The sequence below is a fragment of the Rhinopithecus roxellana genome, chromosome 20 (genome assembly GCF_007565055.1).
Source record: "Rhinopithecus roxellana isolate Shanxi Qingling chromosome 20, ASM756505v1, whole genome shotgun sequence".
Lineage (NCBI taxonomy): Eukaryota > Metazoa > Chordata > Mammalia > Primates > Cercopithecidae > Rhinopithecus > Rhinopithecus roxellana.
The window spans coordinates 16,220,252-16,242,760 of NC_044568.1; the positions used below are offsets into that span (position 1 = coordinate 16,220,252).

A 22,509-nucleotide genomic window follows, 5' to 3' on the forward strand; every position below is an offset into this window, starting at 1 on the left:
AGGAGTCAGAGGTTGCAGTTAGCTGAGACTGCACAACTGCAATTCCAGTCTGGGTGAAAGAGTGAGAAGGAAGGAAGGAAGGAAGGAAGGAAGGAAGGAAGGAAGGAAGGAAGGAAGGAAGAAGGAAGGAAGGAAGGAAGGAAGGAAGGAAGGAGGGAAGGAAGGAAGGAAAGAGAGAGATACAAGGAAGGAAGGAAGCAAGGAAGAAAGCAAGGAACTAAGGAAGGAAGGAAGGAAGGAAGGAAGAAAGAAAGGAAAGAAAGAAAGAAAGAAAGAAAGAAAGAAAGAAAGAAAGAAAGAAAGAAGAAAGAAAGAAAGAGAAAGAAAGAGAGGGAAGGAGGGACAGAAGGAAGGAAGGAAGGAACAAATGAACTAAGGAAGGAAGGAACTAAGGAAGGAAGGAACTAAGGAAGGAAGGAAGGAAAGAAAGTGGGAGCGAGGGAGGGAGGGAAAGAAAAGAAAAGAAAAAAGAAAAGGAAAGAAAAAGACTCAGTCCCTGACCAGAGGTGGGGGAAATGGAAGGGAAAGAAGACCAGAGATGGCTTGTGATGTTGGATCCCTGTTTACACAGGCTCAGTGGAGATGTCAGTGAGATATCATGGCAAGATGATGCCACAGGACAAGCGCACTTCAAGGCTGGAAGGAAGCTTTGTGGGGGAGCAGGGTAGAATCTTCTCCTAGACAGGAGAAGATGCCAGTGTGAGAGGGAAGGGAAAAAAACAAAGATCAAACACAGGGACCACTACAGCCAGGACAGAAGGTCCATCAGTGTAGGGAGGAGAGAACATTCCGGTGTCCTGGAAGCCCAGGGAGGAAGAGATCGAGGAACCAGCTAAGAGTGCTGAGGGCTTCAGGGAGGTAGAGGAAGGAAGGTCAAGGCAGAGAAGAAACCACTGGGCTGGTCTTTCTCAGCTCAGGGATTCACTTCAACAGGATGAGGAGGATGGCAGCCAGAATGCCAAGGGTGAAAAAGTGGGTGAATGGGGGGAAGCAGAAACAAGTATAAGAACAAGAGCAGTTGCCACTGATGTTATATGAAACATGAACATGGTGGGCACCTACTATGTGTCAGGCATGCATTCCACTTTATTTAATCTTCAAAGAAGCCTTGCTAGGTAGGCATCAACATGCCCATTTTACAGACGAGGAACTGAGGAAGTGGAGGCAGCCTGTATTGTCTTCCTAAGGAAGGAAATGGATGGCATTGCCAGGAGTAACCAGAGGTAAAGGAACATTCAGTTCCAAGTAGGGTTCCTCTCTTCCTCTGCCCTTCCCCACAGTTCCAGAGCTCTCACAGTGTCGGGCTGCCAGAAGGAAGACAGGATGCAGACGGGGCCTGGGCTGTCAGGATTCAGGACCCAGAGACAGACCCAGGCACGATTTTCGGGTTGACCTTGGGTAAGTACATTTCCCTGTGTGAGTCTCAGATTCTCCGTCTATAAAATGGTACAGGGGCCTTTCCAGGCCCCTCGCTGCACCCCTCTATGTACCAGGTGTTTTGCTTTCTGTATTCTGATGCTCTGGCATCTGAGGCCTTGTTGACCTTGGAGAAACTGTCCCTCCTAGAGTCCAGCCAACCCAGATCCCACACCCCAACCGCCTCTTTGATCTGGTGGCCATGCCCTGGCCACTACCCACCTGCCCTAATCAGCCAGGGCTAGGTGCCAGACAGCTAGGAACAGTCCCTGTGCCCCAGAGCCTCCTGAATTATCCCAACTCGCCAGTCCTCAGCCTGTCTGCTCTGCCTTGCCTCTTCTTTCCAGTGGAAGCGACAGTAAAAGCCCCTTGTCCTGAGATCCGCCCTGTCCCCTCCCCATGCTCTGCTGCTTCCCCTTGTGCCCCCCACACTGGTGTTCTCCTCCTGTTGAGAACATGAGTAAGAAACTGTCTTTTTAATGGCAAGAGGTCCTGATATAGTGGCCTGACCACAGCTCAAATTTTCTATTCATACACTACATTTGTAAACAAAGCCTTTATTTATCCAACCCTTTTTCGAGCTTTCTACATACTAGGCGCTGCCAAGAGTGCTTTAAAAACAACGACTCATTTCCTCCTCACCAAAGCCCAATGAGGTGGGTAGCACTGCCACCTCTATTTCAGAGAGGGGGTAACCCAAGTATGGAAAGGCTCAGTCCCTTGCCTAAGGACACACAGCTGTGAAGCGCCCAGTGGGAACTCAAATCCAGGCACTCTGGCTCCAGAGTCGATACTCGTAATATTCTGCTGAGCCGCTCTCCGTGATCCAACCATAACGGCACTAATTAAGGGACAGTAAACTGAGCTGCCTAAATTTCTCCTGTGTGAGGCCTGAGGTCGGCCAGCTGCCGGCCTGCATGGGGGCAAGCAGTGCAGGGCGGTCTCAGGATGTTCACCCTCCCTGCATCTCCGCTCGGACCGGGCTAGCCAGGCTCAGCTGCTCCAAGTCCAAGTCCAAGTACGGAGGGCGAGCACAGCCGCGGAGCCGGACCTGTTGTGTGTTTGCCTTTCTGTGCATCTGCGTCAACCTCGGCCCAGAACAAGGATTTCAAAAAGTGCCCCGCATATTTGATTTCAGAAGGACTCACCCCAAGCCGTGAAAGCAACAAGAGTGGCCAGGACAAGAGCACGGAGCCACATCGTGGAAGGGTGACAGTTCCCGGAGCCTGCGAGGTCTCCCTGCAGCTCAGAGGGACTGCGCTGTCCAGCCCTGGAGCCCAGCCCTGCCCCGAGTTACCACCCTGCGCTGCCAATTGCCTAATCCTCTAACTGGGAGAAAGCAGAAAAGCCCTCCCTTTCCCCAGATTTCCCTGGGCTTCTGGTGGGAACTCAAGCCACACCCACCCACAGTTTACCTTCTTTCATCAAACCACTCTGGACTATACTCTCAGATTACAGAGAGCTGTAAGCTCGCCCAACAACTTGTTACATAAGGGTTTCTCCCTTGCAGGACTCTAACCTCAGTGCACTGTGAGGGCCCACAAAGGCCCGCACCAGCAGGCAGATGCTTTCAGGCAAAGGGGAGCCTTAATCTGAGGTCCTCAGAAAAAAATTGGAAAATGTTAGAGCCACTGACACCTCACAGCTCAGCTGGGTAAGTTAGGACATATCTCAGCTCCCAGAGCTTGTGCTTCATAGCGTTGCAGGCTCTCAAGCTTGGAAGCGGTCTTAAATTTCATCTAGTCCCCTTCTAAGGCCTGAATTAGCTTCACAATATCCTGCCAACTGGCGCAGCCCCTGTCACACACCATCAGTGTCAGAGAACTCACTACTTTCCAAAGCATGAATTTTTGGACAGAATGAACTTTGTCCACCCATAGTCCCTGGCTCTAATCATCCATCCATCCATGTACCCATCCACTCTGTGAATATTTACCAAAATAGTTGGCGCCTGGCCACATATAATGAATACAAAGGCTATTTCAAGACATGGTTCAGCTTCTCACGGAGCTCACCATTGGTAGACAAGACAGATGCGTGGAGAAGCAGCAGGGGTGATATCAAGGCAATGTGAAATGACCAAATTAAGGGGATACAGAGTGCTCTGAGCACACCTGGAAAACTGTCATTTACAAGCTGCTGGGGACACAAGGACGTCGTTCAAAGCCTCTTTCATGGGATCATTAAATGTCCAACAATAGGGAATTCACTAAACACACTCTGGTACAGCTGGCTAAGGAGATATGACGTATTCACTCAAAATAGTGATGTGCACAGCTATTTGTTAACAATGAAGACAGGATACGTTGTGAAGGAGAAAATAACAGGTTATAAATTGTTGTGTGGTGTAGACAGTTCCTCAAAAAGTTCAACATAGAGTTTCCATATGACCCAGCAATTCCCCTCCTAGGTGTGTAACCAAGAGAACTGAAAACATGTCCATACAAAAACTTGTACACAAAGAGCAGTGTCATTCATCCTAGTCAAAAAATGGGCAGAACCCATATGTCCATGACCTGATGAATATGTAAATAAAGTGTGGTCAATGCTTGCAGAGACATATCATACAGTCATAAGAAGAACATGCTACAATGTGGGTGAAGCTAGAAAACATCATGGTAAAGGAAAGTAGCCAGCCACAAAAGGTCACATGTTGTATGATGCTTTTTATATGTAATTTCCAGAATAGTTAAATCCATGGAGACAGAGTGGTTGACAGGGTCTGGGGAAGGCGAAAGAGAGGGGAATGAGGAGTAACTGCTAATGGGCATGAGTTTTATCTTCGCGGTGGTAAAAATGTTCTGGGATTAAATAGTGATGATGTTAGCACAACTTTAGGAATATACTAAAAACCACTAGATTGTACACTTTAAAAAGGTAAACTTAATGGTATGTGACTTACATTTCAATAAAATAATGAAATGTTTTTTGAAAATCTTGACAGGTATGATATGGTCCCGTTTGAGTAGTAACATATGTCTTTATTTGCACAGGAAAATACTGGAAGGCTATATATCTAATTAGAATTACAACAGCCATTTCCTGGCTGTAATCTTGTCAGTGTTTTTACTTATTTGTATTTTCCACTTTTATTTCTTCATACATTCATTGACAAATATTTACTGAGAGCTTACTGTGTGGCAAACACTATGCCGAGAGTTTTGTACGCAGGATCTCAGTTCTCAAAATAACCCTGTGAGATTAATGCCGTATCAGGATCTTAAATTGATTTCTGTTGTCTAAGCCACCCAGTTTGTGATATTTTGTTCTGGCAGCCTCAGTAAACTCATACATAGGCTCAATTCAATTCTGTTAATTATCCCCAAAAGAAACTAAGGCCCAGAGATGGGGAGGTACTGCCTTAGGTCACACAGCGACCCAATGGCAAAGTCAAAACCAGAACTTGAGGCTTCTGCCTTCCAGCACAGTGTGGCTGGCAGCCATTTCTCTTGCTTTTATACATCAGGGAGATATTATCATTGGTAGCCTTATCTAAGGCAAATTACCTTGTCAGATCATTGACCCAGGCTGAGCATGGTAGAGCTGAAGGGATAGAAATAGCCAGGGGAGACGGGCACCGTGGCAACCCTTCCTGCTCCACAGTCCTAGCACTTTGGGAGGCCAAGGTGGGAGGATTTCTTGAGAGAGGAGTCCAAGAATAACCTGGGCAACATAGTAAGACTCTATCTCTACAAGAGGAAGGAGAAAGGAAGAAGAAGAAAAAGAAAGAAGAAGCAAAAAATGAAGAAGGAGAAGGAGAAGAGAAGAAAGAAGAAGAAGAAGAGGAGGAGGAGGAAAGAAGAGAGAAGGAAAGAAAGAAAGAAAGAAAGAAAGAAAGAAAGAAAGAAAGAAAGAAAGAAAGAAAGAAAGAAAGAAAGAAAGAAAGAAAGAAAGAAAGAAAGAAAAGAGAGAAAGGAAGAAGGAAAGAAAAAGAGAGAAAGATGGGAGCCAAGTACCAGATACCTGGGCAGCCATGTTCTATTTTCCCAATGTCACTTGGCAAGCCTGCCCTTGTCCAGGTCTGACCGCAATTGTATCAGGAAAGATTGGGCAACCAGCAGCCATAAAGTACACGACGGTCCCTGAGCTGCTGATGGATTCTTGCCCAAGGCCATGAGTTGTAGCTGAAATGAAGCTTCTAGAGACTCAAATTCAAAAAGAGATGCTCATTAGCACTCATTCCAGCCACGTGCAGGCTGGTGAGGGGCATTATGTGATGAAAATGAGGATGCTGTGACAGCATGAGAATCACTCCCCAGAGTTAATTGACTCCACAAAAGTTGACCTGAGCTTTAGGGTTCCTCCCTTACTTTTATCCAGGACAGAAACCTGGTTGATAAACTGTATGCTAATAAAAAGCATCTCTGTCTGTATCCACAAGGGACAATCTGGGTGGTCCTCCTAAGTAGAAAGCAAGGCTAGTCCCACTCACTCAGCACAACACACACAACGCACACACACGTGCACGCATGCACATGCCTGTTAGCCATCCTGCCCTGTTGCCCTAGCCAGCTGACCTTTGCAACCTGGGAAGCAGCCCTGGCTCTTGGCCTATGAAGATTTTGTGGTGCTGTGTTCACAAAATATAAAAGGTAAGGATTAGTTCTTCTCCTGAACCACTACTCAATCACATGCCTGCTTGTGACACCAGCCAATTGTGCAAACAGAAATCTTTTTTGGCCACTCCTAGGTTTTGCCTGGGTCTGACTGCAGTCTCTGAAGCCCATTTCTGGTTCATGATGACTCTGCACATTGTGATGGGTGAAGCCAGAGCCTACCAAGCCTTACAATAGATCTCAGTTTTGCTTAATACTTATAACTCCCCTGCATCACTTCAGCTGTAAGCAATACATCCCTTGTTTAAGTGGCAGTTGGCTGGGGTTATTGTTTTCTCTGGGGAATCCCTCTGGTTTCCCATGAGGAACTATATGACATGGAAAGTAAAATCCTAGGAACAGGCCTTAACTTCTAAGCAGGGGGTAGGACTTGGGAGAGTGGGCATATGTGGACTTCCCCCAAACCTCTCCACCTCCAACAGTTTACTCAGCAGCTTTGTGGAGAGCTCACATTAGAGCAGGCATTGGGCACAGCAAGTCCATGTCCTGCTGGGCCCCTCATTCAGCTTTGTCTCTAAACCATGGGATTGATCAGGTGTAGATTTTGTGGTAGAGAACACTGAACTGGGAGACAGAAGTCTGAGGATCCAATGGGTGACATTTGGGAATTCTTTGTGGAAAGACAGGGGGTGGCTCTGGGGGAGGGGCTCTCTCACTCACCCTTCACCGTGGCTCCGCACTCCATGAATCCAGGATTCTATGACATTCTCCACTGCAGCCTAGGCATATGCAGTGTTTCTGGAACCTCAGTTATTCTCACACTAATATCATGCTTTTTTGCCTCATCAGCGTACAGTCTGTACTTCTATGAGTAGTTTTCTTTAAATGAAGTCACTCTTTTCACTTTAACATGCTCACTCAAAAGGGAGACTTTATATCATTTCCATAAGTGTAAGACCTATATAGCCTGCCATAAATTAGAGATATGCATGGAAAATGTGTGACTGCATTTTTTAAGTTAAAATGATGGTAAAAATAAAGCAGTGCATAAAGAAATGCCAGTAAAAGCACTTCTAGTTTACAAAAGTGTGTAACTGAAAAAAGTCACTCAATGGGAAAAGTGAACCATTGAAGGCCAGTTAGTTACATGAAAGCAGGGCCAGCGTTGATCGCCATCATGACTACCAGGTAGGTGACAAGGCAAGGGTTACTTACCTACCTTTGGCAAGGGTCATCGTCACTAAGGTCATTTCCTTCTGCTTCGTGGAATGTCCTCTGGTTAACATTCAGTTCAAAGGGCAGAAACTGTATTATGTTTACACCTTCCCAGGACCGTGATGCTGTGTTATACTTAGGGGGTCAGACTCCCTGGTGTCAATCAGGTCCTAGGACTGACTGGTTCGAGCATCTGGAGGAAATTTTGGCCTGGTCGTGGGTCGTAGAGGAGAGACCTATAATCCCATGGGTATAACTAGTCACCCTCAGTGGCTCAAACAACCGGAAATTGGGCCATATTCATTCGTTAGGCAATCACCCTGTGACTGCTGAGCAAGGATTATTAGTGAGAGTAGGTAAACTATGGTAGCAAATAGGCCCAGAATTTCAACAGCTTATTTTTTGCATAAGTAAATGACCAGAGTGTTGTTCAGGTCAACAAGGTGGCTGTCCTCCATATGGTCATTCAGAAATCGAAATTAATGTATCGGCAATCTTTCTCTATAAAGGGCCAGATAGTAAGTACTTCGGGCTTTGCAGGCCATGGGCTGACTGTGGCAACTACTGTGGTAGTAAGGCAGTGCATAAAAATACCTATGCAAATGAGAATGGCTGTGCTTCAATAAAACTTTATTTTTAAAGACAGTAGGCCAGATTTGGCCCTTAGGCTGTAGTTTACTCACTCCTGATCTAGGCTATGGTGGCTTTGCCATCCTTAAGTCATGGTTTCTAAATTTGCCATAGGTGTCAATTTCCTGTCACCTGGAAGAGGCAGGAACAGAAGTGTGACCATTGAGCATTTGTGTGGGCCAGGCCTGGCTGTGGCACTCTGCACTCCCACTCAGAGGACATTGGTGAGAACTTTTTCACACGATCAATCTAATCGCAACCAAGGCTGGAAAATGTAATCTGGCTGTGTACCAAGGAAGGTGGGACAGATTTTAACAGACTGCCAGCAATCCTTGTCACAGGTAATATCTGTTAAACCAAGGACTTGATAGTAAAGGGTTTTTATTCCCCTAATACACAGCAAAATAAATACACAACTATTGTATAAGTGGTTTCTAGTTTGTGCGCCATCTAAAATGATCCTGCATAACTCCAGGAATAAGTGCACTACACTCTGATAAACACTAAGTTTTTGTATTTCTTTGATTCGAATCACAAAAGCGTGATTCTAAACCCATTCCCTATTCGTTAGGGCTACTCTGTTAAGCCTCCCTTTACCCTGTTAGGAATAAAATGGGGGAAAAAAGGATGATTCAGAAAGCCATGTAAAAATTCAGACAGAGAAAAGTTAAGATTGAATTATAATCTCGAAAGAGTCCTATAAACTCAAACTATAGATTACATTATAAACATCCAGGTGAATAGAGTGGCCTCCACAGAGAGGCATGTTTGGTGTGTTTTCTTGCCCTGAGAACTATCAATATTCATATATGTTAATGCCCAAAACTGTGATGTCTCTTGATGCTACTAGGTATTGAGAGATGGGCAAAATTTAGAGAGACAGAGAAGAAATTAGCATTGGTACAATGCAGATTCAGGGGCTTCTTGGGGAGGCCAGTTGGACTGGAAGGGTGAATAGAGGACAGAGAGCTTCAATGCCAAGCCAAGGAGAACAGACTTCATCCCTGAACAATGAGGAGACACTGAAAGACTTGAATTCTGAGAATTGCACAATGAAGGGCATTTCCGAAAGTACAGCCTGGCAGAAGCAGCCAAGCCATCTGGAGGGATCAATGGTTACCCTCAAGGGGAACCTCCTACACACTCTTTGGGAGGGTAAAATATAACCTTCTCCTTTTCAAAGGTGCCTAAGTCCTATGCTTGTGAAAACTTGGCTTTGGGACTTACACAGGACTCAGCAAGTATAAATGACATAAGCTTCTCCAAAAAGCTGGAGTGCACAAAGGTCTGCCCAAATCCCAGGAGCTACTGATGCTAGCCCTGTGTTCTCACTTTAGAAGGTCATGCAAGGGACAAAATATCTAGAATCCTTTGTGGGCTGGGTCACAGCTGGGGTGGGGAAGTTGTAATCCCTCTGACACTTCCCATGTATCTGTGCTTCTATGGAAGCCAGGAGCACATTGGGGTGGATACTGTTCACAGTCCCCCTCCATCCCACCAATCAGGCTCCAAGGGGTCTTCACATCCACAAAATACCATTTTCACAGATCAATAGCACACACACCAAGACATGCAAATTCAAACCGGATGCCCAAATGGCACTTACTGACTTTGCAAGGATTTTTACCACTCTTCTTTAGTGGCAAGAATATAGAAAACCAGGAACTTTCACCACTGATGTGAGAGATCAATTAGTTCAAGTTTTCTTGGGGGCAATTTAGGAAAGTCTATCCTAACATTTCAAAAAGGCATCCCATTTGTCCTAGCTATTTTTTATTAACCGTGTTCTTTATTTTCTCCATTCTGATACTTTGACATCCAGGGCTTACTCCTCAAGAGACTGCTCCTCCCAGAGTTAGCCAATTCCTAGAGATATAAGCCACTTGTCTCTTAGTGTGCCTTTCATATGCAAACTCACTGATCCAGAGCCCACATCCCCAACCACCTCCTTTATGGGGCTCTCCCACTCTGGACTAATAGCCTCGCACCCTCATCACCCCAGGGCTAGGTACGAGATGGAAGAGCCCCGATGCTGCAGAGCCCACTGAAAATGTTCAAACTAACCAATCCTAAACGTGCTCACCCTGCCTCACCTCTTCTTTCCCATGGAAACCACAGGAACACCTATTGCCACATGCCCATCACCACCACCTTCTGACGGACTCCAGCGTTGTCTGTGCAGCCTCCAGCTCCCATAGCATGGAGTGCCCTCTTGTCTTGTCTTGGGATCTGTGAGTAATATGTGAGTAACAAACTACTCTTTTTCTCTTTCTTTCTTTCTTTCTTTCTTTCTTTCTTTCTTTCTTTCTTTCTTTCTTTCTTTCTTTCTTTCTTTCTTTCTTTCTTTCTTTCTTTCTTTCTTTCTTTCTTTCTTTCTTTCTTTCTTTCTTTCTCTCTCTTTCTCTCTTTCTCTCTTTCTGATGGAGTCTCGCTCTGTTGCCCAGGCTGGAGTGCGATAGCACAATCTCGGCTCACAGCAACCTCCATCTCCCAGGTTCAAGCGATTCTCCTTCCGCAGCCTCCCTAGCAGCTGGGATCATAGACACCCACCACCATACCCAGCTAAACTGTTTTTTGTATTTTTAGTAGAGATGAGGTTTCACCATGTTGTTCAGGCTGGTCTCGAACCCCTGAACTCAAGTAATCCATCCACCTTGGCCTCCCAAATTGCTGGGATTACACGCGTGAGCCACCACGCACAGCCCAAATTGCTTTTTCAATGGCTGACATCTGATCTGTCGGCCCTGCCATACCTAAATAATGATAAAACCTTTATTTTAAAGCACTATTCTCTAGGAATAATTCTGAATGGGCCCAAAGATATACGTATCAGATGGTCACCTCAGTGCAGTTGACAACAGTATAAAATAGGAAATCATTCGAATGGCTAACAATAGTAGATGGTTAAATACTTTATTGAGTATTATACTATGGGATGCAATGTAGCTGTCAAAAAGGTAGAAAAGTTGTTTTTAAATGTTTGTGTAAAGGAAAAATTGTTCACCACTTCCTGTGAAGGAAGAGGGATCCAAATTTTTTTATTTCCCTCCTCCAATCATCCAAAAAAAAACAGTGAAATAAAGTTTTTAAAGCTACAAACCCACATAGGCAAACTGCAAAAGAAGAGATGACAGCATTTTGGACACTGGAAGGCCAATAGAATGATGAGAACTAGTTTTAGAACAGAAAAAGGAGACGTTAACTCATGGAGAGAAAGACACCACCGTGCACCTATGCCATCAGAATAGAGACAGAAAGACTCTCTGGGTTTAGTGGTATTGGATACCTGTGAAAGTTGGGGTATAGGTATCCCCTACTTATGCCCGTGGGGAGTGCACCTCTCCCCTTTGAGCTCCACCCCAAGGCCAAAGTTTCCTGAAGACTGTCTGCCTCTGCCAGTCCTAGAACTGGGCTCACCCCAGGAACTCTGACCACCTAATTACAACAGAATATCGGAAGGTCCTTGCCAGATGTCAACATAAGGTGATTTCTGCCCAGAGATCTGAGTGTCAAAAGGAAGAAGTTTCCCAAAGCTCAAGTAATGGCTGCAGTAATGATGACTCTTGATGAAGTCAATGCCTGGCCACCAAACAAGCTCTCATGATGGTGGACAAGTTTGTCCCGGCCTTCATAGTACTAATTGACCATCGACAGTCCATTATTCCCATTGAATAACTGATTTTCAGAAATGTGCTTCTGTAACTCAATTGTTGCATGCAGGTAAACTAATGGAGGAATTATATAGTAATGAATAAGAATCAAAGTGTACCAATCCTCCTAAAAATACTGATGGTATCAGTCAGAGTTCTGGTCTCTCACATGAAGAGTTCAGGAGGTAAATAGAACTTGAAATACAATTTCATAAATAAATGTAATTAACGAAATAAATAGGTTAGATAGATAATAGATAGATCATAGATAATTGATAGATAATAGGTAGGTAGGTAAATAGATGATAGATAGATAAATAGATAGACAGACGTTTTATGGCATTGTCTTCCTACAAAGATAGAAGTCTGTTTCCTACAGGTCAAGGTAGAAAAGCTGTCCTCCAGGCACTCACGGAGAGCTCCAACAACCTTGCCAACACCAGCCCTGCTGCCCGTGGGCTGGCCCCCTTGCCACCACTGCTCAGGGTTACACTTCCACCATGCTGTGGCTGGCCATCCCCCTTCCTACCCATCCTGTAATTTCAGACTTGAGTTCCACCCCATTCATGGAGCACAGCGAGCTCTTTGCAATGAATTCCCTTGTATCTTGACACAATCAAGTGGCAAGGTAGGATTTTCTCTCCCCAGCCCTTCCCGTCCTGGGGAATAATAAGGCACACTCTTGATAGAAACTTTTAGCAGATCACACGGGACAGGACTGAGTGGGATCTTTCCCTGCTGGGGGAAGGGAAGCTAGTCTTGTAGATGCGTTACCTGGGGCAGCACCAGGTGGGGCAGCTACCCAGGTGCAGGGCCTGAGCCCGCTTCCCACCCTCCCCTGCAGCTCTGCCCAGGGGGAATCTGGACTGAGTTCATCCAAGGAGAGGAAATCCCTTATGCCCCTCTGAGGTAGGCCCCTGGAGACTTAATGGGAAAATCCAAGAAGTGGAAAAGGGAAACACTGCTGGCCCCAACCTCTGTTCTGCTAGTGAGTTTAGTCTTTTCAGTCAGACTTTTCAGGGAGTGGATTGTACCTTTTCCTCTTTGCAAATGTTACAGAGGGAATGGATAACACTATATTGTATAGGTTTGTATATAATTTAACTATTTTGCATGATTTTGTTGTAGGGGTAACTTCTGCGATGTCACACTACCAGCATCTCAGGAACCTCAGAATAGAGAGCGGTGTCTTTCCTTTGTGATAATGCTGCCCTCTACTGGACATCAGGAAAATCACAGGTGAAGACTAATGTTTGTCCCTGCTTTTGCTTTGATTTAATTTAATGGATAGGGTTCAAGATTGTTTAAAAAAACAAAAAAGGGAGGGGAGAGGCAGTGGGTCCTGGAAAAGTAAATTGTTTATTTTACAATAAGAAAGTGATTAAACTTTTTTTTTTAAATGGTGGAAAATTAGAAGCGATTATGAAAATGATGTGTACCCATCATGCTGGTGAGTAGGATGTGATTTGGCGCTTTAGGAAAATGAATTTGTAGAACTTAAGAACATTGATTTATAAATGCCATGGCCATTGACCTAGTGCATCTTATGCAAATCTGGATGCCTTAAATAATATTTGAAAATAGAAGTACTGGGGTGGAGGTTGCAGTGAGTGGAGATTGTGCCACTACACTCCAGCCTGGGTGACAGAGTGAGACTCTATCTCAAAAAAAAAAAAAAAAAGAAGTCATTCCCAACATTGCTCATCAAATTATAACCATAAATATACAGGATTAAACTAATGGCTAAAGAGACTGTGACACATCAACACCAGGCAGAAGATACAGCTGATTTTTCTGTTTGTTTGTTTTGGAGAGCCTCTAGGAACTTGAAGAATACATATGCCACACTCTTAAGACCTGGTGGTTCTTAGTCAGCGGTGTTCATTAAAATTGCAGAAAACAGAAAACGACTTCTAGGTTCCATCCAAGGAGATTTTGCTTCCAATTGACTGGCTAGTAACCTGGCCATCGGTATTTTGGAAAAGCCCTCCAAGTGATTCTTTTACTTACACCCCAGATAGAAAACTCTAAATTAAAGGGGGAAAAAAAGACACCAAGTTCCACTTAAATAAATGTCAACTTTAATTCCACAAAGCATCTGATTGCATGTGGACAGAAAGAGAAGGAAAGAGGGGCCTACATCTGGATAACTTAGTAATGTGCTCCCCCTAGCAAGATATTTACCAAAATTAGAACCGTATTTGAGGATGCTGGCACTGCAAGCAATATATAAATGATGTGTGTAATGTCATTTAATATGATCATATTTTTAAAAATGAGTTGAGTGGTGTTTTCTAGCTGTTAGTTTTTCCAAATATCAATATAGAAATTAGTCTTCTGCAGCTGCAGAGGCAATTCAGTTTCCAGCTTGCTTTCATGTGGCCTACAGCCATAAAGTGGCCCAGAGCATCTCTGATCCACCCCTCCCACAACCACCTAATCCAGAGAATGCCTTGGACCATCTGGTGAGAGAGGTAGCTGCGTGGCAGTAAGAGTCCTGCTCTGAAGTGACAAGAACCTTAAGGCCTAGTTTTGACTTACTGCTAACTTGCTGACACTGCATACTTGCTGAGTGATCTTGGGTGAATCCTTTCACCTCTCTGAGGTTCACTATGAAATGAGAGGTCAAGGGTCCAAACTTTAACACCTTCAGAGGTTGGATAATATCGGTGAATAAAATGGACCAGGCACAGCACAAAGTGGAATGGTGCAGACTGGGGAAAGTGGAGAACTTATGCCTCTGTAAAGAGGGCAGCCACCACTCAGTTCCTGGAGATTACTCTGTCTTTCCTGAGGACGGTTGCACAGGGAGTGCACTGCAGAAGGATAACACTTTACAGAAGGTGTCATTTGCATCATAGATGCAGATATTTATCCATGGCAGTTTCTGAAGATGACTGTAGAAGGTTTTGAGGAAGGGGCACCTTGTAATTTGCATAAAAGGTGTTGTATGGCCCGCCAGAAGTGCTGGTTATCATGTGCGAATGCAGCTCTGTAATAGTATCTTCTGGGTTTTCTTGTTATTGTTGTTTCCTGAAGAAGCTGGAAATATGGGATTTAATGTGAAATTTCCCTAATTTAAAATTTGCTGGCCACAAATTCCAAAACATATTTAACATTGTGTGGGCCAAACAAAACACTTCAGGGGGTCAGATTCAGGCTCTGAGTTGGAGATCTCTCACCCAGACGAGTTGCTGGCATCTCAGAAACCCTCCTATTCTATGCATCTTATGTAATCTTGAAGCAATTGCGAAGAAAAAATAATGACCATGGTGAATTATATGGATATAATATGGATTATGTGGCTGTACAAAGTAAGAGTGTACCCTTTGAATGACGGTATTTAACACTCTCCCTACCCTGTGACTAATTTTGATTTGTCCTTTCTTAATGTAAATGCTATTTCTCCAGGGAGAGCCTCCGAAGACGTTAATCTAACTTAGGTTGCCTCTGTTACACTTTCTTGAAAACACCTTATTCTCCTAGTGACACCTATCAAATTTACAGTATGAGATATCCACTTGCGTGAAAGTTTGCTTAATGTCTGTTTGCTCACTCTTGGGTAGTAGCCAGGTTTTCTTCACTGCTGTATCCCCGGTGAGGATATGCCTGGTATGTATCAGATGCTCAGTGTAGATTTATTTTTTATTTTTTTATTATTATTATCTTTTTTTTTTTTTATGAAGGATTCTTGCTCTGTCTACCCTGTCTGGAATGCAGTGGTGTGGCCTAGGCTCATTACAACTTCTACCTCCCAGGTTCAAGTGATTCTCCCACCTTAGCCTTCCAAGTAGCTGGGACTATAGGCACACACCACCATGCCTAGCTAATGTTTGTATTATTTAGTAGAGATGGGGTTTCACCATGTTGGCCAAGCTGGTCTTGAACTCCTGACCTTAAGTGATGCACCCACCTCATCCTCCCAAAGTGTTGGGATTATAGCCATGAGCCACTACACCCAGCCAGTGTGGATTTATTGAATGATAGATTCATCTCGACCCCATCACAGAAGCTTCATTTCTTCTTGGCAGTGCTGATCTGACCCTTGATGCCTAGAATTTGGCTTCTAGGTTTTTTATTTTGGATGACGTCAGCTTTCCATGGCTGAGGATACCCCGTCACCCACACGTCTCTCTGAGCCAGAGAAGAGACCCAGCTCAAACCCGTGATGTCCAAGACATCCATACTTGGCTTGTGGCTGAAGCCCCTATGGGTTGGGGTGGTGGACTCACATTTTGGGTAACATACACAGACACCTTCTCTGATAGAAAGTGGGTGCTGGGGACAGGGGGAGCATTATCAGCACAGATTTAAATTCTGCCCCCTTATCCATATTTACATTCTGATTTTATTTCATATGAGTTATAAAATCATTATTATGACAACTAATAGGTCAGTCCTCTTCCAAATTTATTGAAGAAATCGTGTTGCCTTCCAAGACAAATTGCACTTTTTGATGTTGAAAAGAATTCCGTAAGGATCATTCCTAAGTCTGTAAAATATCAGCGAAAGCAGCTTGTTCTGCAAAGATCCCCATAGAAAGCAGCTGAACTTGGAAAAAAGCTAATGATTGCGGGGAAAAATTGTAGGAGGAGAAGAGAAACCAAAATCACAGAAAGATAGCTTCCCAAGGAACAAAAGAGAAAAAGAAAGGCTGGAGGAGAGAAAGGAAAATTAAGAAGGAAAGAGGACTGGAGCATGTCGGAAGCAGGCAGGATCGGGGGATGGTGCTGGTCCAAAACTCCACCCGCGGTTCTTTGAGTCTCTGTCCAAGGCTCATGTTCAAGTCCAGCTGCAGGTACTGCTCAGTCAGATTATAGGCTGGCCACAGAGGCAGGTCGTCCCCATTGGGATTCCTGGAAAGGAGAACAGAAACAGGGGTGACATTTTCCTCCTCACACCCCAGGCACAGGAGACACCGGGAGGTTTACTTACCCGGTTCGAGCAAAGGTAGCCCAGTATTTCATCATCTTCCGGCTCAGCAACTTCTCCTCCTCCGTGGCTCCTTCTGAAGGAGATAATCACAAAATGCTGCTGCTCTTGGTGAAGCTCGGAAAGCCTGGGGTGCCTTGTATTTGATGAATCCCTTTCACACCCCTCCTCCCACTGGAACCTTACAAGCCTACCAAGTCAAGGTACCCATTTTACACATGCAGATACTAAAGCTCAGAGCAATGGGCACCTGCCCAAGGAATTGTGGCTTCCGAATGGTGGAAGCTGAACACACATCTTCCCTGTCCACCCCATGTTCCTGCAGCCAGTACCATGATGCTACAGGTTCCCTGGGGACACAGACCAGCTTGCTCCCTCTTTCTGTCTCTGTTTTCCCCTCTCTCTCTTCCTTCTCTCCATCCTCTCTTCCTTCTCTCTCCCCATCTCTGTCTTCCATCTCTCTTCCCTCTTTTTCTTCTCTCTCTCCCTCTCTCTCCTCTCTCTCTCTCTTCTCTCTCTCTTCCTCCTCTCTCCCTCTCTCTCTCCCTTCTGTCTTTCTTCCCTCTCTCTCTGTTCCTTCTCTCCCTGTCTTCCCTCTCTCTTGCTTCTCTTTCTCTTTCCTCTCTTTTCTTTCTCTCTCTTCCTTTGCCTCTGTCCTCCCACACACATTTTTACAATTAATTTTTGTATTTCTTTATTTAAAAAGTAGAACATCTAAAATGCAGAAAGAGCATCTAATATCCAATGAAAATGTTTCCCTTTCATCTCTTCCCTGCAGACACCCAGTGACGAGCCTCAGAGGCACCTTCCCAAAGACAGGCTCTGCAGGTTCCAGGGTGTAAACAGACGCCTTTCTACACATCTGGCAGGAGACTCAACACATATTCTACATGTTGCTCTTTTTATTAAAATTGATCTCATATACAGGACTTGTCACTTATCAAACTGCCATTTGTTGTTCTATGAACATGTAATAGATAAATACATATTTATATGCAATTATATATAAATATATAATGTATGTGTCATGTTTCCGATCTTTTGCTGGTAAAAGCAGTATTTTAGTGTGCATATATATTTTGCACATGTGGAAGTATACTTACACAAAAACTCTAGAAGTAGAATTGACAGGCTAAAAACTACATGCGTTTTAATCTACGTTATTTATTTTTATAAAGATGGAGTCACACTCTGTCACCCAGGCTGGAGTGCAGTGGCACCATCATAGCTCACTGCAGCTTCCAACTCCTGGGCTCAAGCAATTCTTCCTGCCTCAGCCTCCCAAAGTGATGGCATTACAGGCATGAGCCACCACACCTGGCTAAGACTACATGCATTTTTTTATTTTATAAAAATAAAAACAATTTTTGAGACAGGAGTCTCATGCTGTTGCCCAGACTAGAGTTCAGGGCCATGATCACAGCTCACTGTAACCTCAAACTCTTGGGCTCAAGTGATCCTCCCACCTCAGCCTCCTGAGTAGCTGGGACTACAGGTGTGTGCCACCATGCCTGGCTAATTGTGTTTGTTATTATTATTATTTTTTTTGTAGAGAAAAAATGTGGGTCTTACTATGTTGCCCAAAATGTTCTGGAACTCCTGGACTCAAGCAATCCTCCCGCCTCAGACTCCCAAAGTGCTGGGATTACAGGTGTGAGCCACCACGCCCGGCCTTACATGCATTTAAATGTTGATAGATTTCTCTATTAATGTATCGATGTATAAAATTCTTTCTCACACCTGCTAGAATACATTATTTTAAGTGTTTTGGTTTTTTTCAACCTTGATTGATGAAGAATAATTCCTTGCTAAGGATGGTCTGCAGTTTTCTTGTTAAGAGGAAGGTTGAGCGGATGTTCATATGTTTAGAAGGCACTTGTGTTTTCTTTTCCACGAACTGTCTGTTTGTATCTGTTACCCAGTTTTCAATTAGGTTATTCTTTTCTTATGAATTTTAGGAGGTCTTTAGACATCAAGGAATTTCACCTTTTGATACATATGTTGTTCACTTTTTCCAGTTTAGGGAGTCCCTGTGCCATTACATAGTACGGGCTCAGGAATGGTTGCTGAGGAATAACAGTGACATTTATTAGCTATTCACTCTTACTTTATGGGGCTTATTTGATTTAGTCCTTATGACAACCTAGGAGGAAGTTCTTTATTATCTGTGTTGTAAGATGAGGATGAAACACTGAAATAATGAATAAACCACAGTGCACAAACACACTCTATATGGAATGTTCTGTCCTCTTTGTCAAGAGGCCAGTGTGAATAAGTTAAGAGCCTGCATTGTGTAATGTTTCTAACTAAACAGTTTAGTGATAGCTCCTGCGTGTAATTTTCCCTGAAAATTTTTTCTATCGATAACCTCATCTGATTGGTTTATTTTAGGCACCAAATATGTCATAAATTTAAGAATAAATGAGCTAACATCACAAGTAACAGTTCACAAGCCTTTACATGAGCTCATCTGGGTGCAGACCACTGGGAGCTGAAATTATGAAAAACATGGTCCTTGCCTCTTAAAGCCTCAGATTATGGCCTCATGGGATTTCTGGGAAGGGGAGGGAGGGTAAGACCCACGGCCAAAGAAAAGGAAGAAAATGGTTCTAATACATATATTTTTAAAATTATTTAGATTGCTTGAGTGCTCCGAAGTGGCCACATCTGTATGTTTCAGTACAAAGAGAAGCCCTCATCAAGCAACTGTCACGGTGCTTTTTCATCCTGGCTTCTAAAAATGGAAGTAAGGGCATTTTCCAGAGAAAGGTTGTGTCTGCCTGTAAACCACAGAGGTGATTAAATGCCAACCCCGAAGTCCTCCGGGCTCTTGCATAGTGGTGGGGTAAGCAAGGGGCTTCATGTGAACTGTGGGGAGTGGCCAGTCCCTTACCGAACATAACAATGTCACCCTTCAGGAAGGCACCACCGAACACAAAGCGGACTTCATCAGCGTGGTCAGCTTTGACGAAAGCTGGCTTCGTGTCTTCAAAGCACTGGGGCCGGTGCCGAAACTCATAGAAGTAGACAGGTGCTCCAGCATCTGAACAAAGGTCAGGGAAGGTCAGGCATGCATGCAGCGTGGAGCAGGGAGCTGGCTCTGTGTCCCCATATATCTAGTCTTGGATGTATAGACCAAAGGGTGAGACAGCTCAGAGACAAGAGGCTACCTAAGCCAGCCTCACTTCCTCCTTCCTCATCTGAGGCTGGAATTTCCTGTTACAGCAGTGCTTATATCCCTGGCGAGGAAGAGCTCACGTCTGAGAAGGCAGTAGTTCTGCTTCTCAAAAAACGTCCTCCATATTCAACCAAGATCTACCTCATTGGGACTTTCTCTCAAAGTTCAAGTCTTTTACCCATTCTTGAAAAGTACTTTCTTTTCATTACTGAACTGTAAGGGTTCTTCTATTCTGGATATGATGATTTTGTCAAATAATTGTATTATGAGTATTTTCTCCCAGTCTGTGGTCTGCCTTCTCATTTTCTTAACAATATTTTTAAGGCAAAATGTACATAAGTGAAATCTGCCACTTTAACTATTTGAAAATATATAATTCAGTGGTTTTTAGTACATTTAGGATGTTGTGCAACTATCACCACTATTTAGGTCCAGAACATTTTCATCACCCCAAACAGAAACCTCAGACCCATTTAGCAGTCACTCCCCATGAGCCCCACTTCTCAGCCTCTGGAAAACACAATTCTACTTTCTGTCTCTATGGATTTGCCTAATCTGAACATTTCGTATAACTGGGATCATACAACATGTGGCCCTTCGTGCCTAATTTCTTTCACTTAGCATAATGTTTACAAGGCTCATCTGTATTGTAGCATGCATTCGTATTTCATTTCTTTTTATGGCAAACTGATAGTCCATTGTAAGTATATACTGAATTTTGTTTATTGATTCATCAGTTGATGAACACTTGGGTTGTTACCATTTTGGCCTATAATGAACAAGGGTGCTATGAACATTCACATACAATTTTTGTTTGAATATCAGTTTTCAGTTATCTTGAGTATACCCCTAGGACTGGATTTGCTAGGTTATATGGAAACTATGTTTAACTTTTTGAGCAACAACCACAACATTTTTCCACAGGGGCTGCACTGTTTTATGTTTCCAACAGCAGTGTATGAGAGTTTTGGTTTCTCTATATCCTTCACACTTGTTCTTATTCCTTTTCTTTTTTAAAAAAATTATAGCCACCCTAATATATAACACATGCAAAAGAATAGAGGTAGATTCTTCCCTCATACTATATAGAAAAACTAACTCAAAATGGATCAAAGACCTAAAGTTAAAACTAAAACTGTAAACCTTTATACGAAAATATAGTGGTTAATTTCCACACCCTTGAATTTCACGGTGGATTCTTAGATATGACACCAAAAGCACAATCAACAATAAAAGTGGATGAATTATATCACATCAAAATTAAAAACTGGGGGCGGAGCAAGATGGCCGAATAGGAACAGCTCCAGTCTCCAACTCCCAGCGCGAGCGACACAGAAGACCGGTGATTTCTGCATTTTCAACTGAGGTACTGGGGTCATCTCACTAGGGAGTGCCGGACAATCGGTGCTGGTCAGCTGCTGCAGCCTGACCAGCGAGAGCTGAAGCAGGGAGAGGCATTGCCTCACCTGGAAGCGCAAGGGGGAAGGGAATCCGTTTTCCTAGCCAGGGGAACTGAGACACACAACACCTGGAAAATCGGGTAACTCCCACCCCAATACTGCACTTTAAGCAAACAGGCACACCAGGAGAATATATCCCACACCTGGCCAGGAGGGTCCCATGACCACGGAGCCTCCCTCACTGCTAACACAGCAGTCTGCGGCGATCTATCCGCAAGGCAGCAGTGAGGCTGGGGGAGGGGCGCCCGCCATTGCTGAGGCTTAAGTAGGTAAACAAAGCCACTGGGAAGCTCGAACTGGGTGGAGCTCACAGCAGCTCAAGGAAGCCTGCCTGTCTCTGTAGTCTCCACCTCTGGGGACAGCGCACAGCTGAAGACCAACAGGGGAAGCAGCGGGGGCCAGTGCAGACGTGAACGACTCTGTCTGACAGCTTTTGGGAGAGCCGTGGATCTCCCAACGCGGAGGTTGAGATCTGAGAACGGACAGACTGCCTGCTCAGGTGGTTCCCTGACCCCTGAGTAGCCTAGCTGGGAGACATCCCCCACTAGGGGCAGTCTGACACCCCACACCTCACAGGGTGGAGTACACCCCTGAGAGGAAACTTCCAAAGGAAGAATCAGACAGGTACACTCGCTGTTCAGCAATATTCTATCTTCGGCAACCTCTGCTGCTGATACCCAGGCAAACAGGGTCTGGAGTGGACCTCAAGCAATCTCCAACAGACCTATAGCTGAGGGTCCTGACTGTCAGAAGGAAAACTATCAAACAGGAAGGACACCTATACCAAAACCCCATCAGTACGTCACCATCATCAAAGACCAGAGACAGATAAAACCACAAAGATGGGGAAAAAGCAGGGCAGAAAAGCTGGAAATTCAAAAAATAAGAGCGCATCTCCCCCTGCAAAGGAGCGCAGCCCATCGCCAGCAACAGATCGAAGCTGGTCAGAGAATGACTTTGACGAGATGAGAGAAGAAGGCTTCAGTCCATCAAACTTCTCAGAGCTAAAGGAGGAATTACGTACCCAGCGCAAAGAAACTAAAAATCTTGAAAAAAGAGTGGAAGAATTGACAGCTAGACTAATTAATGCAGAGAAGGTCATAAACGAAATGACAGAGATGAAAACCATGACACGAGAAATACATGACGAATGCACAAGCTTCAGTAACCGACTCAATCAACTGGAAGAAAGAGTATCAGCGATTGAGGATCAAATGAATGAAATGAAGCGAGAAGAGAAACCAAAAGAAAAAAGAAGAAAAAGAAATGAACAAAGCCTGCAAGAAGTATGGGATTATGTAGAAAGACCAAATCTACGTCTGATTGGGGTGCCTGAAAGTGAGGGGGAAAATGGAACCAAGTTGGAAAACACTCTTCAGGATATCATCCAAGAGAACTTCCCCAACCTAGTAGGGCAGGCCAACATTCAAATTCAGGAAATACAGAGAACACCACAAAGATACTCCTCCAGA

At 44.2% G+C, this 22,509-nt stretch overlaps 2 protein-coding genes across 7 annotated transcripts in view; both read right to left on the bottom strand.

Moving 5' to 3' along the window:
• Window positions 1–2,799, bottom strand: part of LOC104665604 (liver carboxylesterase 1) — a 35,592-nt gene extending 32,793 nt beyond the window's left edge. For all 4 annotated transcript variants that reach the window (XM_030924980.1, XM_030924978.1, XM_030924979.1 and 1 more), the window contains exon 1: window positions 2,565–2,799. In XM_030924980.1, coding sequence (XP_030780840.1) covers window positions 2,565–2,616 — 52 coding nt within the window. In that variant the 5' untranslated portion in view covers window positions 2,617–2,799. The remainder of the gene's footprint in view (window positions 1–2,564) is intronic.
• A 13,002-nt stretch (window positions 2,800–15,801) lies between these two features.
• The window catches only part of CES5A (carboxylesterase 5A), a 126,815-nt gene continuing 120,107 nt past the window's right edge, over window positions 15,802–22,509 (bottom strand). Inside the window, exons 12-14 of one of the 3 annotated variants that reach the window (XM_030924974.1) lie at window positions 19,293–19,442; window positions 16,403–16,475; window positions 15,802–16,323 (exon numbers count right to left, since the gene is read on the bottom strand). In XM_030924974.1, the coding sequence (XP_030780834.1) occupies window positions 16,077–16,323; window positions 16,403–16,475; window positions 19,293–19,442 (470 nt within the window). In that variant the 3' untranslated portion in view covers window positions 15,802–16,076. The remainder of the gene's footprint in view (window positions 16,324–16,402; window positions 16,476–19,292; window positions 19,443–22,509) is intronic. The other 2 variants (XM_030924975.1, XM_030924976.1) reach the window with 2 other exon arrangements.